Genomic DNA, 16309 nt, shown 5'->3' with positions numbered 1-16309 from the left:
CCATATGTAACCTAATTTATAGTTTCGGTTTTTATAATGTTCTTACATGATCGATCAGGGATAACAATCATATTTTCTCATGAAGTTACAACCAGCATCTTTCAAGTGTACAGTGTTGACACTGCAAAAGGAAAACAATACTATGGTGTTAATACACTCTTTCATTGATAAGGACTCGAAAGAGTGTAAAGGTTTAGAAGTAAGCTCTAACATTTTTTCGACACGCGCGTTAGGGCACTCACGTACCCTAACCACAGAACTCTTATTCTGTGACCCTAACCGCAGCGCAGTAGGGGAATTCTCTCTCGCCCATCTTATCACAGGGGTATAGATCAGAGATCAGTATGCACAGATACTGGCACCCTCACACACAGACACACACACACGTCCCACGCATGCACACCAAGTACTCCGCCCGCGGCATACACACAATCAACGCACAGCAGAGCCCGTTGAGGATGGTTGGTTTTGTGTGCATGTGTGAGTGTGTGTTGTGTGTGTGTACTTATAATGCAGGAGCGCATGTGTGTGTGTGAGTGTGTAGATGTGTGAATGTAGGTATTCATGCATATGTGTACAGCAAGAGCACTACGGGTCCGGGTGCGACCGCTCCGCACACATTTCACAGCGCTTCGATTATTTGTGATGCTGTGTAGTCTACATACAATCCATACATTGCGGATGCATTGAGTGAAGTGCAGTGCTATGCTGCTATGCATGCTGTACTCAAGATTCAGTCTGTTGGCCTATTCGTTGTAACCTTCTGTTCTTGAACGTACGTTCACGGCGGCCGTGTACGTATTGTAGACTCCAGTTTCATTCAGTGGCACATTTTCGAGCATTGTTTTGTTTCCGATCGGGGGATGATGATGTCTTCCTCACGGTCTTCTCGCGCTGAGACCCGCAGCCGCGCCAAAGATGAAATCAAACGGGTAATGCAAGCGATAGATAAAGTGAGGAAATGGTGAGTAGCAATGGCGGAGCGGCCGCTTTTACCTCACGATTGTGTACCTTTCGTAGATAGTCTGCACTGTGTAAAAAGCTGCTTTGTCTGTGTGTGTGGTGACTGTCTGCTAGCTGCTGTGGATATGGCGAGCTACTGAACAAAAGGTCAGGAGGAATATCCACCTCTCACAGGCTTGTGTTGTGGTTCATTGATTTGGTTGTAGGCTGGACTAAGATTCCCCAGAACTATGGCAGAAGAATGATTAGTTCTTTGTCGTGTTTGTGACCTGAAATAACCTAACATCACACATTCCGTATCTCTAAGTAAGACATTGAATCGATGGATGGTGCTGTGAGTGTGACTGCACTGGTGACTGTGTGTGAGATAGCTCTATTCAGAACTCGAACTGTCCGTGTATGAAAGACATGACAAGGGACGTGACACTGCACTGGGCCTGGGTGGGAGTCGTGGGTATGATATGGGATAAACTACAGGTGCAGTGCGACGCTATCATTCACATACATTACAAATTCTAGATCTATGAATGACTGGCCTACACTGTAACTGTATCTTACTATAGAACTCTAGAAATAGAGTTTATCTCCACTTGCAATCATCATCATGCAGTGAAGTAAAGCACCTTCGAAAGATATGTCTGTAACGTTAGGCCCATCTGTTCGTGGAGGATATGTTCCGCGGAGACTGCATACTAGCATCTGGCTTCACGGATCCCCTTGAGGAGAGCAATAGGGCCTAACGTCCACAAAAACATTATGATAAAGACTCCTCTGGACAGACGGATCTTTCTGTCTACTTATACCGTACATACCGCCCAATATCATTTAAAATATCTAGATTTGACCCTTCTATATGACTTCATTTCTGTCTTGTTCTACTCCGGTCTAACTACATTTTAAGTAACCAGTCCCTTTAACCCTGGCGCGGGGCGCTGTAACCAGTAACAGTGCCCCGACGACTTGTATGCAATTTAGTCAAGTAATCAAGTGCACTGCGATGCTTGCAATTTAGTAAACAACTCATCTTTCAAAACGACACTTGGATTCGCAACGAAAAGTCACGTTGTAATACCATATTGTTGAATAATATATAGACGACTAAGGCAACTACTAGTATCCCTCACCATTACCTCCGAAAACAAGATTAATTGTCATCATCTTAACCGTTAGAGACCATCTCCGCGAGATACGAATCGCCATTTTGAACATATCTCGTAAATAAAATGATCTGCACATGCGCGAATGAATATTCATTTCAGCTCTCAGCTAGCCATCCTGGTTTTTTTTTCCACATGCATACATTGTGTATTATAATATGTGCTACGATTTATCCACACTTGATCGACAGCAAGAGCTTGCTGTTAGCGCATGCGCTGTGTAAGTTGTCCTACGATACAAAGTGCGGAGGGACTAAAAGATATGACACATGAAAAGTAAAATTGCTTGAAGATAAGACACTTAATTGTCAAATAGGCCTTGATTAGGAAATCAAATCTGGTGCACATTGTTTTACATACTGGTACTGGAATAAAGTCTGAGTGTTGTTTTGGCTGCAAATAGAGGCCAATACAAGCTTTGTATCTTTGTTGTGTGCAGATTTGGAAATTTAGGCAGTACGTATCCATAGCTACTGAAATAAAAGTGGATGTGGTGCATTTGGCAGGATCAGCACTATTTTTTTTTTTTTTTTTTTTTTTTTTTTTTTTGTGGTGGCTCATTTGGGCCAGTAACATCTTTCAATTTCATATTTTGGTGGCTGGAAAATAAAATGAATTGACCAGAAATTCAAGGAAATGTAGCAATCCATTTTGAATTGTAGTTGCCCCATTGGGCCGCTAAAAGATAGCCTTCTTGGAAATTTGATGGCCTGATATCAATTTGAATGGCCATTGCTAATGTCGAGTCCTGCATTTACAGTAATTACAGGGGTCTAAGTATTATGTGTTTGTGTGTGTGTGTGTGTTGTGTGTTGTGTGTATTGACATGCATAAAAGTGAAGAAAAGCAAACTTTAAAACAAGAAGTATTACAATAATGAGGCCATTGCATTTTAATCAGTAAGTGTCATTCTCACTTGTCCCAGTCGTAGTTACTGTACATCATAGTCAATTCTGTCGTGTGACTTCACTATGGCTGCATCAAATTTGATGACTTTTTCATCATTATTTTTCTTTCTTTTCCTGTACTATTTTATGTTTGTATGCAATGACTGGTCAAGTTTTACAATGTGGAATGCATTACTAAGTGTCCTTGTTATCTGTTTTTCCTAGAATATTAATAATATTATTTTTTTTTTTCATACAGGGAGAAGAAATGGGTAACCATCGGCGACACGTCCCTGCGAATCTTCAAGTGGGTCCCCATCATTGAGGCCAAGAAGAAGGGGGGCTCAGACCCAGGCAGCCCCCAGGAGAATGGGGAGAGCGACAAGTCTGGTAACGACAGCGACAGCAAGAGCCTCAATGGAGAGAAAGAGAACAGAGGTCAGTGGAAAGCTTGGGCCGGGTTGTATGCGACTGATTTTCTGTCTCAAGGGGGCTCCCTTTGGCCAAAATACTAGATGGCATTGTATGGCATACTTAAGAACATGCACTGGTGGTATGTTAACAAAATGGTGGATTAGATGGCATGTCCATATACTTTTAGTACATTATTAAGGAGCTTTAGATTTTAGACGCGCGGACGTTCAAAGGAAAAAAACGTTCTGAGCGTGCGCAGTAGCGCGCGTAAAGTCAATCTATTTTTGGCTTGCGTGGCCTGAGTTGTTTACTACGCGTACTGGGCTATTTTCACGTCCGCACAGTTTGCGACGTAGAGAGCTTCTTCATGCACTGATCATATGGGGGCGCAAGTTTATTTTTTATACGTTGCGTCCCAGCGTAATCTAAAGCTACTTTTCCACACGACGCGGGGAGAGGAGAACGTCCAGCGCAAGCGTCGGCTCAAACGTCCGCTCGTCAAAATCTAAAGCTCCCTATTTTCTAAAAGGCCTCTGGCTCACTTTAAGAGATTGTCAGTATTGATTGCATGAATCATTGGATAGAATATTTGTACCCTGCAATTGTGCATGTTGGATAACAACAGTGCAGGACTTGCCTTGTTATTGAAGTGAAGATTTTGTCATTGGCAACCCACAAGCACAATTTGATCTTGAAGCATCTAGATCTGCTGCTCTTTGTGATCTAAAAATGTTCCTGAATACAATTTCTATGCATATTCATTATACCTTAACCCCAGGGCGCTGTAACCAATGACGTGTTGGGGTCGCTGGTGCGGTTAATTATACCAATAATGCTCTTACTAGGAAATGTTGCCCTTTCATATTATAGTGCCCCAAGTATGAGTATTTGCCATGTAGAAACCATGTTTCCCAATTCAGACAGGGCTCAGTACTGATGCTGCTTGTGTGCATTTTGTTTAAAGCATGAATATGTGAACAGCCAACTATTTCTTTATGTGTCTGTCATTTCCAGGAGGAGGCTTGAATTCCCATCAAACAACTCCATCAAAGCACAAAGATCTGTCAAACATGGAAGACTCTAACAGATTGAGTAAGTCTAATCAAGTCCCTAGTTACTATATGTCAATACTGTAGCGGCTTGCACATACAAGTTACATTTGTATGTACAATGTACAGATGTGTATGAACACAAAGCATACTGGTATGTGTGTGTGTGTTTGTGTGTATGAGTAAATTTGCGTAGCGGGTTAGACTGGCTTTGTCCTTGAGGATCATTGGGAAAACACCTGCAATTACATGTATGTGTATCTTGAACAGAGTGATGAGGGAAAACATTCAGGAATTAGTTATTACAGGGGAAACTCAATATAACGAGATAGTTGGGACCGAGTCGTTTTCCTCATTATAGCCGATATCTCAGTACGAAAAAGCCTAACATTAAGACATTAAAGGCATAATTTACCATTTGCAGATGAAAGCATTAGTGCTTTAAAATAGTTCTAAAATGTGAGTTAGGGATAGAAACAGCCACTGTCGAAATTTGAATCCGTATAATCGATGTTAAGTGTTGTTAAATACACAAAATGTGAACAATAGTTATAATGAAAATATTTCCAGACTAAACCGTGTACAGTTACGGTTTATTGAGAAAAACCCTGATATCTCCTTATATTTTAGGTTTTACGGCAAATATTTCATATGGTAGGATGTTTTATGATACAACAGACCTACACATATGCATCAAATGTGATATCTTGAACATTTTTGAAATCACTGCTCCCAAAGGTAAACTGGACCTTTAATTTACACATGTGGGACTACCCATCACCCTTCAATCAATGCTGATAACCTGGTAATGTGTGTGAGGGAATTACCTTTATGAGTAAGATGTTTTTCACCAATGAAATCCAATATCAAGTTTGTGTTTCTTAATGGATGTTTGAATTTGTAAATGTTTTGGTTCACCTTGCAATCGTGTCGCAGTTGTCTGTGGATTGGTATGTGGTTATGGCAAGCGTGTGTTGCGTGTGGAAAGCTCGAACATGTTCTGCATAATGCTGTGTGTGTATGTGACACATTCTGTATTCATGTACATTATGCCTGCGTGTGTGAAGATGGGGAATTCCCTAGTAGAAAGCCAATCACAGCATCAGATTGCCTCACACCTGCTATACGTTATGATGATGTCATGTATGCATAGGGCTGTACAATACTCCCAGTATAGTGTACACGCACACACACACACACACACACACACACACACACACGCACGTACATCATGCGGTGGTAGGTAGAGTGCACTGAAGAAAATACAATGTATGTGTGTACAAGACGCAGTTTTCATCGCATCGAGCTTTACAATCTTGGAACATGACCTGACCTAACAGGTTGATTAGCTATGCTTTTCTTTGTATGGAAATCACAAAATTTATCTTGTTATAGCAGTTATTTCAAAGCCGATCTCGCTGTAGGAGTAGTGTTTTACATACAGACTTGTGTGGAAAGGCAATTTGGGACCGAGTAAGTTTCCTCATAATAACCGATATCTCGTTATAGCGGTGTTTGATTTTGAGTTTCCCCTGTAGTACATACAGTGTAGTACTATACATGCATCATGCAGCAAATTCAGCATACAATTTAACCAACATTATTTACCAATGAATGAAAATGAAGACGTCTGAGTGAGCATCATAAAAGATGTGACATGAGGGTGCAGTATATCATTATTTTTGTTCTCAGCATTTTATCTTATGCAAACATATTGGAAGTAACATCCCTGTCATTGTTCTCACATCCTTACACAGCGCCCTCATCAGCCTTGAGCAATGACGACTCGACGATGGACTCCATGTGCAGCAGTGACATGGATGATAGCAGCAACCAGGGTCCCATGGAAGGTAGGTGCTCTTTGCATTCCTCTCGAGGACAGTTTCGTACATAGATTTCTACCATCTTGTTGCAGAGAATATAAATTTCTTAATTAAGCAGTAAGCTCTGGAATATTCTTCTTTTTTTTGGGGGGGGGGGGGAGAATAAATAAATATATTCCCAGATCCCAAGGACAAAAAAGGTTGAAAAATTGATGTAATGTTCTCACCATAAATTCAGTGTTACATTTTAAACTCACAAAGCATGAATTTGAGCTGAGAATTCGTGGGAATCTCTGTAGAATGAGGGCTTTTAAGTTTACTTTAAACGATAGAGGTTATTTTTTTGACGTCAAACTTCTTGGTTTATATTTGGCTTACGATGACCCCTTCATACAAACGTACAAGACACTGTTGGTAGTGTTGAGGCTATATAACTGTGGAGAGTAACTTGTACCTCACCTATCCTTCAAACATATTTGCCAATCACATTCAGGTGAGAGTAACTCTTATGCTGCCATCAATACCAATATGGCCAAAGCCCGATTATAACATGGTTGCAGGGACCACCAGGGACCTTGGTCCCTCAGTATAAACGTACTAAAACAGAGAGCAGTTGAATACAGTAATGGAAGATGGAATAGAAGTAATGAGAATGGACTGCAGAGTTCACCTTGTCAGAAGCATTAACCTGTCGTAAGCAAACTCATTATAACAGGATATCCTTGTACGTTAAAGCTCCATTGCAGTGCTGTGTAAGAATCCCCCCTTTTCATGTTTTGAGTAGAATGACTTTCTTTCCTATCCCACCAGATCTTGACAAGAGTCGACAGTCGGGAGACAGCAGAGTTCATGCGTTGGATTCCCAGCCGAGTATAGAAAAAGAAACAGGAATTGCAGGTATGGCCAATAATGTGGTGTAGTACTTGCCTGGTAGGCATACACAGTTGGGTTTTTAAAAGTCAGGGCTCGGCATTAGCGTTGGACTGGGACCACTAGAAATTGATGTTGAGCCACCAAACTTCCCAAATGGTCACGATTTGATAACCTGATCAGGCAGTTAAGATTCAAAATGGATTGTTCTGTTAATCCTTTTATTGTGGACCGCTGCATTTCTTTCTTGGGCCACCAAAATTCAATATTAAAAGATTTTAGAGGCCCTAATGGGCCACAAGAGAAAAAGTGTCAAGATAGTGTCAAGCCCTGTACAAGGTAATGCAGTTTCAACACTGAAATTTGGGGGTTCAAACTTGGCAGTGTTAAATGCATATGAGCAGTCCTTTATCTTTTATGGGGATCTGTACTTTCGACTCTATAAGTACAAGCTGAAGGTGTCAATGTGTTCAAGTTTTTACAACCAAATATTGACAATTAAATAAGGAGGAGTTACGAAATTTTGAAAGAGTCAATTGTTAAATAACGCAAAGGGCACTTTTGATCTCATGGTAAATCTGAATCAGAAGAAAGGAATCAAAGACAGCTGGAAATCAATTGAAATCATAGATTTTACCCTTTTGAAAAAAAAGAGATAAATTCTATTTGAATTTTGAGATGAAAGCAAAATATGTTGACTTCTCTAGCAATCTTCAATGTGCATGGAGAGGGATACCATTTTAGATACAGGATACATGTCGGCATAAGTCACAGCAATGTTATTTTCTGTAATTGTATTGCCTATGACTTCAAAATGCATTGAGCTAGTTTGATAGATACCTGATTTTACTGTTGGCTTGCATCCATCAAAGTCATGCAAATCACTGTCTGTAGACCTATCCCTTTACCCCATAGATTCATCGTCCAGAAACGAAGAGCCCCCTCTCTTGACGGCAGAGGAACCAGTGTCCAAACAGAGTGCAAGACCACATTCGGCAATGGTAAGATCAATTTTGACGTAATTGCTTTCCCCTCCCTCTACTCCCCTCCCCCAATCTTGGCCATGTATTATTATTCTTAATTTGTGTGATTAATTATTCAAGTTTGACTTTTTTCCCAAGGAATTTTCCATTTCTGTTTTCTCCATTATGGAAAAGAAAATGCTATCAAATGTTTTTAGATTGTCATGTAATCTAAAAGAAAGCTTGGTCAAATGTATCACAATTTCATATGAATGATTACAATTATGCAAATATGCGTTTCCCCCAGATTCTGAATATTTATGTTTTGATTACATCATCGAGGCAAAAAAAAAAATCTTATGCCTTTTTTCATTTTAGAATTTATATTTTTGATTTTCATTGTTTTGTGATCTGAAATAGTTTATGGTAACCAAAAGGGATGTTATCTGAGGAAAACGGGAGAAAAAAAATGTTTTAGACACTCAAAACTTGTTTTTGTGACATTTGTCAAGAATATGTGCTATATCTTTGTAACTGTCCCCCTGATTTTCACAAATAGGATCTTTAGATGTGCATGAGATATAAAAGTAAAGTAGAACTAGTAGTAATGAAATTTTAGTGTGAGATCTTTATGTGTTGAAAAATGATTGTGAAAAATATCAAGGTGGGCTACTCCACAAAGGGACATTTGTGCAATGCCATCAATGTAATGACATTTTGCCCGGCTCTGCCTGCACCCTGTCACAACCACTGTCTGCCCATGCTAGATGATATAGCAAGGGACTACTTACTGTATAATACTGTATACGCTGTTATTTTCGCGAGGGTTTAATTTTCGTTAATTTAGCGAATTGCAGTTGGATCGCGAATTTAACAACACGCGAAATTGTCGCCATGCACTTTGTTAATAGAGCAGTAACGTAAGCGTCGGCGTCGATTCGCGAAAATAACATCTCGCGAAAATGTCCATCACCTCGTCATTCGCGAAAATATCTGTACGCGAAAATAACGGCGTATACAGTAATCTGCTTGTATACAGCAGATGCTTTGCTATTACCATACAGTGAAACCAATAAATCAGAAGCATTAAATGATGGATGAATCAACACATATCATTTATTTATCTGTATTCATGGTCTGGATATGTCATTGCCTTGTGTTTGTTAATGCAAAACCAGATAAACAATAAGCCTCTCTGTCTTTAACAGGCAGTCCCCTTAAAGGGGTTGTCTGTCTTTAACAGGCAGTCCCCTTAAAGGGGAACTGTTGAATGGATTCTCTTAATACCTGACCTAGATTTGTTGTGTATAATCACTCATGGCAACTGTGATGTTTTTCAGCCAAACATAAAATCTTCTTTCCAATCCCCAGGAGGACGGTGATGAGCCCCCGACGAAGCAGCCACGCCTTGAATCAGAGGTACCACCCAGTAGTTGATGGCAGCACGCTGGTAGTTGCTGGAGGAAACGAGGGAAAGATGGATGAGAATATGGGGGAAGGGCGTGGTCGGAGGAGGGGGGGCAGGGTCCCCCTTTCCTCGGCTTATCTCCTTCCATTTTTGTCTTTATTCTTCAGAGTGGAATATTTATGATATGTGTCGATACAATCCAATTTTAAATTATTGTGAATATACAGCTGTAAATAGCCAAAATGTCAAGGGATGGTGCCTAGGTATTAGGTCGTGGATGGGCACCGTCAGAAATTGTGGCTTCATTTTTGGAGCACGTGGGATGAACATTGATTGTATGTATATAGTGAAGTCAATTTTCATGGATATGCACATGAAGTAGAACGTACTGATTAACTCTTTCATTACCTTTCAGGGCCTACTTGTATGCAGAATATATACGGCATTATGAGACTGTGGTGCCAAGAGGGTTTCCAAAAGAGATGGTAGCTACTTTAAATGTCACGGCAGCACAATATCATTATCAGTGATTTCTTGTGTGGCAGAAATGGCCTTAGCAGAGTCAATTTTCACCTATAATTAGCTGCTTTCTATGTGCCCTGAGATTATCTCGGCTTTTGAATGTTATAGCTATCATATGCAAGTCTTTTGATTTTCCTCTGTATTCCATTAATTTTTGCTATGTACCATGGAAATAGAATGCTTCAAATTTATCAAACTCCCTTTGTCGATTATTGGCAATTGAATGTGGACCGTAGTAAAATGTAATCAAACTGATCTCTTTGTCAGAAAGGTGTGTTGCACTTGCTTCAGAATCAAAGTGTCGGAAATGCAAATATTAACTTCACGAGAAATAGAATGGCATGTTTGTCGGATGATTTGCCGTGTTTAGCTTCAGTGATGTAATTTGCGCCATCAGTCACTGCTTTTTCGAGCGATAACTTCTGCTTGGAAGACCACGCATAATTTTGAACAGAACTTAACGGTACTGCATTAAAGACACGCATTGGAAAGTGATTTCATGCGTGCAGTGTTTATTGACCTCTTTGAACATCGTCTTGTATGTGTGATTGTAGTACTGTATGTAGCAGGTGCATGATTCCTTTAAAGGGGCTGGCTAGTAACCGATCAATGGGAATCAGTGGGAATGCTGAGGGATGATTGTTCCAATCCTTGTGGGATTCGTTTAAGAGTACATTATATATCTACTGTTGTGTGAAAATTATTTGCTTCAGAACGGTCTCATATTCAAGTAATGTGCAGATTAATGCCCCGTCACTGACCAGGCACGCTAACCTGGAAACATTAAACTGCACATTACGTGAATATGAGACCATTCTGAAGCAAATAATTTTCACACAACAATAAATATATAATGTACTCTTAAATGAATCCCACAAGGATTAGAACAATCATCCTCCAGCATTCCCACTGATTCCCACTGATCGGTTACTAGCCTTCCCCTTTTAAGATCATTCAAGGAGACTTTGTGGATGCCGAAGGCGTATATTTCCCCCAGGCTTCAAATAATTTTGGGATGTAACGATATCAATCAGCCCATATAGAAACTTGTGAAACGCTGGTTCGCTCATTCATTTACACTACAAAAGGTTTGACAGAATATTCTTGCATGTCAAGTAGAGCCCCACCCGGGGACAGTGTGTCTAGCACTGGCCCAAGTTTGTAGATCAAACTACCTTTTGTCTGTGCTGGTTGAAAAGCAAATGGGAATTTTAAGGGCAATTGCGATGTTTTTTTTTTCCCAATTTCAGATTTGCAATTTTGTATTTCAAGGGCATTTCTAGTGGCTTTATGAGGATATTGACTGTAAATATTGTGCCATAGCCATGCACGCTATGTATACTTTGAATTGATTAGTTTTAATTTCAAGACACAAATAATACATTTCATTTTTTTTAATAGCGCACATTGCTCTGCTCGAGTGCTTTTTGTGTTTCATTTAATGTGTAAGTTTTTGCCTCTACTATGATTTAATTGCATTTACATGTACCAATATGTGCAAAGCTAAGGATTTTTGATGCGCCTCTTTTGTGCATAGTATTGTGTAACATTAAGTACTCGAGAATGGCAGAATGGCTGGTATCTTGTTTCCATATCTGTTGTTTTTGTCAGCCGTAGCGGTGACCTTTTCTTTTAAAAAGAAAGAAAGAAGTTGAATTCTAGCCTGATGATGATCTGCAGTTCAGTTTTGGTATGGACAGAAATGAATTTATAGTGAGAGGGTGTCAAACTTTACTCTTTCAAAGATTGTATGTTGTGGATGAGGCATTATTGACAGCTCTTTGAGACCTTGTGATAGAGCCTGTTAGACAGTGAATAAAAAGTCACATAAAAGTAGGAAGTGCAGTATGGCCAAACTTCAGCTTAGATTTGTGATTTTGAGATCTGCCTTATGATTTGTTTTACATTGCTGCTAAGGAAGTAGTGAATATTTGTAAGCAGCAGCCAGCTTCAAGTCCCCTCCAAAGAACCTGGCAATGAGGTGGGGAGGGGTGTAACCGCTGTAACCAGGGAACTTGAACCATGGACCTCAAATCAACAGTCCATTGTCTTGTCCACTAAGCCACAGTAGCTCCCGATTCTGTGAAATACCCGTATCCTTCCTTAACTAGGGTAAAAAGACTTCAGTAAAGTGGAAGGGATATACTTTTATTGCTGTTTTGCCCATAAATCTGGTTTTTTTTTTTCACATAGAACATATGATTACGTGATTTGAAAGAGGTCAAAGATCAACAAAAGTATGTCGGAATTATTTCTGTGACACACCATTCTCTTCGTAAAATCTTACCAGGCTTTCAAATAACTTAACGGTAGACCAAAATAAACATGCATTGAGCTGTTTTGTATCATCTAGAAAGTTGTCGAAATGAGAGCAATATTTCTGTACCTTCCAGGTAACCATTGGCCATTATATACAGAATCGCCAGTTGCTAAAGGGTTAAAGTGAGCTATTTGAATAGTGCTAAATTGTGTCATGTCATGTTTGTTGTGTGTACTTACGTAACACGGTGTTGAGGAATTCTGCAAATGCCTCATTTTGGATCACTTGATTTGTTATTTTTTCCCATAGAGCAACTCATGTAGGCACATTGTATGATTATTGGTCATCAGACTTGTTGCAGTTGATTTTGAGAGAATTATATGAATTCATATCTTTTCTACCATTTTATTTGTTTTGATTACACAGTTAACTTGTGTAAGATGTAAAATCAGCTTTATCAGTGGTGAGCGTACTTCTGAGTTCTCAGGTGTGAAAGAAAACCCCTCGCCCATCTTTTGTAAGAAGACATGAAATGAAATGGAATATTTCTCACTATTGATGTATGATATAGCATAATGGTGTTTACATCCTGCTCTATGCTTTGTGTTATCCTTGCAATGCAAAAGTGAAAGTAGTGTCATTCTCATTTCCTGTGTGGATCCGGACGATCCTTGCTTGGCATGCATTCTTGTTAGTGCTTGTCTAAAGAGGGTTTTTAAAAAAAATCTGAATCATAATTTCTGCTATGTGCATGCAACGTTTCAGCAATGCTGTGTACAGATTTCAAGGCAAGTAATCAAATTAATTTTCCTGCAGCAAATTCAACTGCTGTGATTGTCTTAGAATTAGCAGTAAGAACGAAGCTGGAATAAACTAAAAGAAAAACCTTCACTCAAAAAGATATTTCTGTATCTGCTGTTGCTCCATTTTAGCCAGCTTCACCATGTGTAGTGTATTATTGATTGCTGATATCTTGTATATTTTGATATTTCTTATTGTCTTGGCTTGGAAGAGAGGATATGAATTTTTGTGTTGTTTTGTTGTTCAAATCAGCTAGAGAATGACTTATGATGTTTTGATATGCTGCCCTCTCTTGTCCAGTACCAGTTAGTTTGTAAGTCTCTGCAGAATTCGTGTGATAAGCATTTTGAGGCCCATTTCATATGATTTCTTACTACTGCACTGTACATGTTTCTTCTTGTCGTTAATAGATGGGGTTTCTTTGTATGATGCAGGTCCCAATGCAAGCCCAGTGAAATGAAATTGATTCTGTAGTAGGGCAAATCAATATGTTCAGTCACTAACTTGAACTGCAGAATTCGTGATTTTCCGTTTTGCCATTCGTGTACATAACAAGGGGAAGAATGGTGAAGAGGTGCATTGTGAGAACAAGTACAGTATCTAGCCATTATCTCCTGTATTGCAGGAGTGAAGTGGAGTTTCATTACATCAACAGTTGTCTGTGAATGACGTCACAGGATTTTTCACTCGTCTTCACCTGTCACCGGGGTAGTGGAAAGAAGCAGCAACACATGAAAAATGTGAATTCAATGTCATTGTCATGGGCTGTGCTCCGTCATAACACGCAAAATTGTAAATGCAATTTACTTTGTACATGTAAAAGAGAGAGAGTACAGAGTTGGAAACTTGAAGTTTCTTTGGTTTGTATTTAAGACATAGTGGACGAAATGTGTGCACTGACTTGTGCTGCGGCTGGATCTCGTCTTTCCCCTAACTCAGTGTGAGGGGGAAAAGTAATAAAACATTTGCAGATTGGAAACCCTAGTTTCGTACAAACATTTACACATGTATTGCAGTTTCTCATCATTTGATTTGTGAGGGCCCCATTTCTACACTAACCTAGTTACTGGTAATGTGAATAAACGTTGCTGGAAGCTCGGTGTATGACCTATGATAGGGCAGGTTGGTATGCCCTCTACCACTTCAGAGCAGTGCGTGAAACATTCTACTTTGTATTTATGTAATCGGTCAATCAATCAATAAGTCAATGGGTGCATCCATCCATCATCATGATTATCAATCCGTCCGTCCATTCGCCATCATAATTATCAATCCATCAATCAATCAATCAACCAACCAACCAACCAACCAACCAACCAATCAACCAATCAATCAATCAATCAATCAATCAATCAATCAATCAATCAATCAATCAATCAATCAATCAATCAATCAATGAATCAATCACTCAATCAATCAATCAATCAATCAATCAATCAATCAATCAATCAATCAATCAATCAATCAATCAATCAATCAATCAATCAATCAATCAATCAATCAATCAATCAATCAACATGTACTACATGCATCCGCCTGTCTCTCAATCGATTATATCCATGTAGCGATTCTCTGTCTGTAATATGTACACACTTATATTGCTTTTACAGATTGAGTACAATCCCCATGTAGCTCTTCTGTGAGTGACTTCGGGAAAGGGGACCCCACATTCTGCACAGCTGTATGCTGTTAGAAATGTGAAGATGCAGGTGCAGTTCCGACATATTTTTTGAACGACTGCATTTCCTTGAAGTGTGAGAATCGTGTTCGTGAACGGTGGAACACCAACAATAATGAAGAGAGAGAGAGAGAGAGAGAGAGAGAGAGGGGGGGGGGGACAAGGAGCACACGCTTGTCTAGCAGAGTAACATCGGGTAGGAGTGTGTGTGTGTGTGTGTGTGTTCCCACTCATGCGATATAAAGCGGTAAATTATGATACTAATTGTAAGTACAGTATTAGGGAGATGCTCTCGCTTCCCGTGTTACATTAGCCAGAATTTACAGAGTTGAAACCTAATCAAATTGTTTAAATCAAGGAGGAATGATACCTCCTTTAAACCAAGTCCAAGTGGATGCGGAAATGTGATAAGCGTGACAGTGACAATGTCTTTGTATATTGTTTAACGTTAAAAAACCAGTGATATTAATAGCAACAATTCAGGTATAATAATGGTGTTGATGATTATGATAATGATGATAACAATAGCATAAATAATGAGAAAATACGATTGTTATTTTTGTTGTTTATCGCCATGAGTTTTTCTTTTCTTTTCTTTTCCTTTTTTTGCCAAGCTATGGACAGAAATGGCGGAGAGGCACTTGTGCTGTGTATTATATACCCAGTGCAATTACACCGCTGATTACCCACACGCACACACACACACACACACACACAAATAAAAGAATTAGACTAGATAAAGCCCATTTCTGAACCAAAAAATCCTAATCACCATTAATCTTCGAAAGTGAAGGCCATATCCATATTCATCTTTCTCGAGTATCTGATTGTGTGAATACAGTGTGAGTGTGAGTGCGGCGTCCTATGAAGTCAAAGCAAGATATGAGAGGATTGGGAAACAACGATAACAACGACGACGACCTCAACAACAACAACAACAACAACAACACCGACGACGACGACGTCGACGACGACAACAACAACATCAAAACAACAACAACCTGCCGCAAGAGTAATTGCCTTTTAACAAATCGTGGGGGGGGGGGGGGGAGGAAGAGGAAGGGGGATGGGGGAGGGATAGACTTTTGTCAAGACCCTCTCGATGTATGGTGGTGAGTGAATGAAGGCGAACGGAGCTCGGCTTGGCTCGCTTGCCTCGCTCCTTACAACCATCATACAGCATACATACAACAAAAGGCTAAGGGAGGGAGGGACGAGAGATGACCTAATGAAAGACACGAAGTGATTTGCGCATTTCTTATACACTGATGCTTCGGAGGTCATTCCAATACAGGAATATACGTTTAGCAGCATAATTATTATACCTGATGAAAGTTCTCAAAAATCCAACAAAAACAAACACACGTGAAGATGACACCAAAATGAGTACGCCTACATCACACCACGATAGTGCCACTTTGTAACTTCATACACAATATTAATTGCACACAGCGCTTTGTCTAATGGGTCAGCAAATCGTAAAATTCTGTGTAAAATCCCGGCACTTTACCATAT

The 16309-nt window shown here is 39.7% G+C and overlaps 1 protein-coding gene across 1 annotated transcript; it reads left to right on the top strand.

Moving 5' to 3' along the window:
- The first annotated feature begins 771 nt into the window (after positions 1-771).
- On the top strand, positions 772-10434 carry LOC140227289 (uncharacterized). The gene is made up of 7 exons (XM_072307713.1): positions 772-964; positions 3267-3445; positions 4436-4513; positions 6228-6320; positions 7104-7190; positions 8079-8164; positions 9497-10434. The coding sequence occupies exons 1-7, from the start codon at positions 864-866 to the stop codon at positions 9560-9562; spliced, it is 690 nt and encodes a 229-aa protein (XP_072163814.1). The 5' UTR covers positions 772-863; the 3' UTR covers positions 9563-10434.
- Positions 10435-16309: the final 5875 nt, after the last annotated feature.

Source organism: Diadema setosum, chromosome 4 (genome assembly GCF_964275005.1).
Source record: "Diadema setosum chromosome 4, eeDiaSeto1, whole genome shotgun sequence".
Classification (NCBI taxonomy): Eukaryota; Metazoa; Echinodermata; class Echinoidea; order Diadematoida; family Diadematidae; genus Diadema; species Diadema setosum.
Note: the sequence above shows the minus strand (reverse complement) of the source record. Positions and strands in the feature narration are given on the sequence as shown.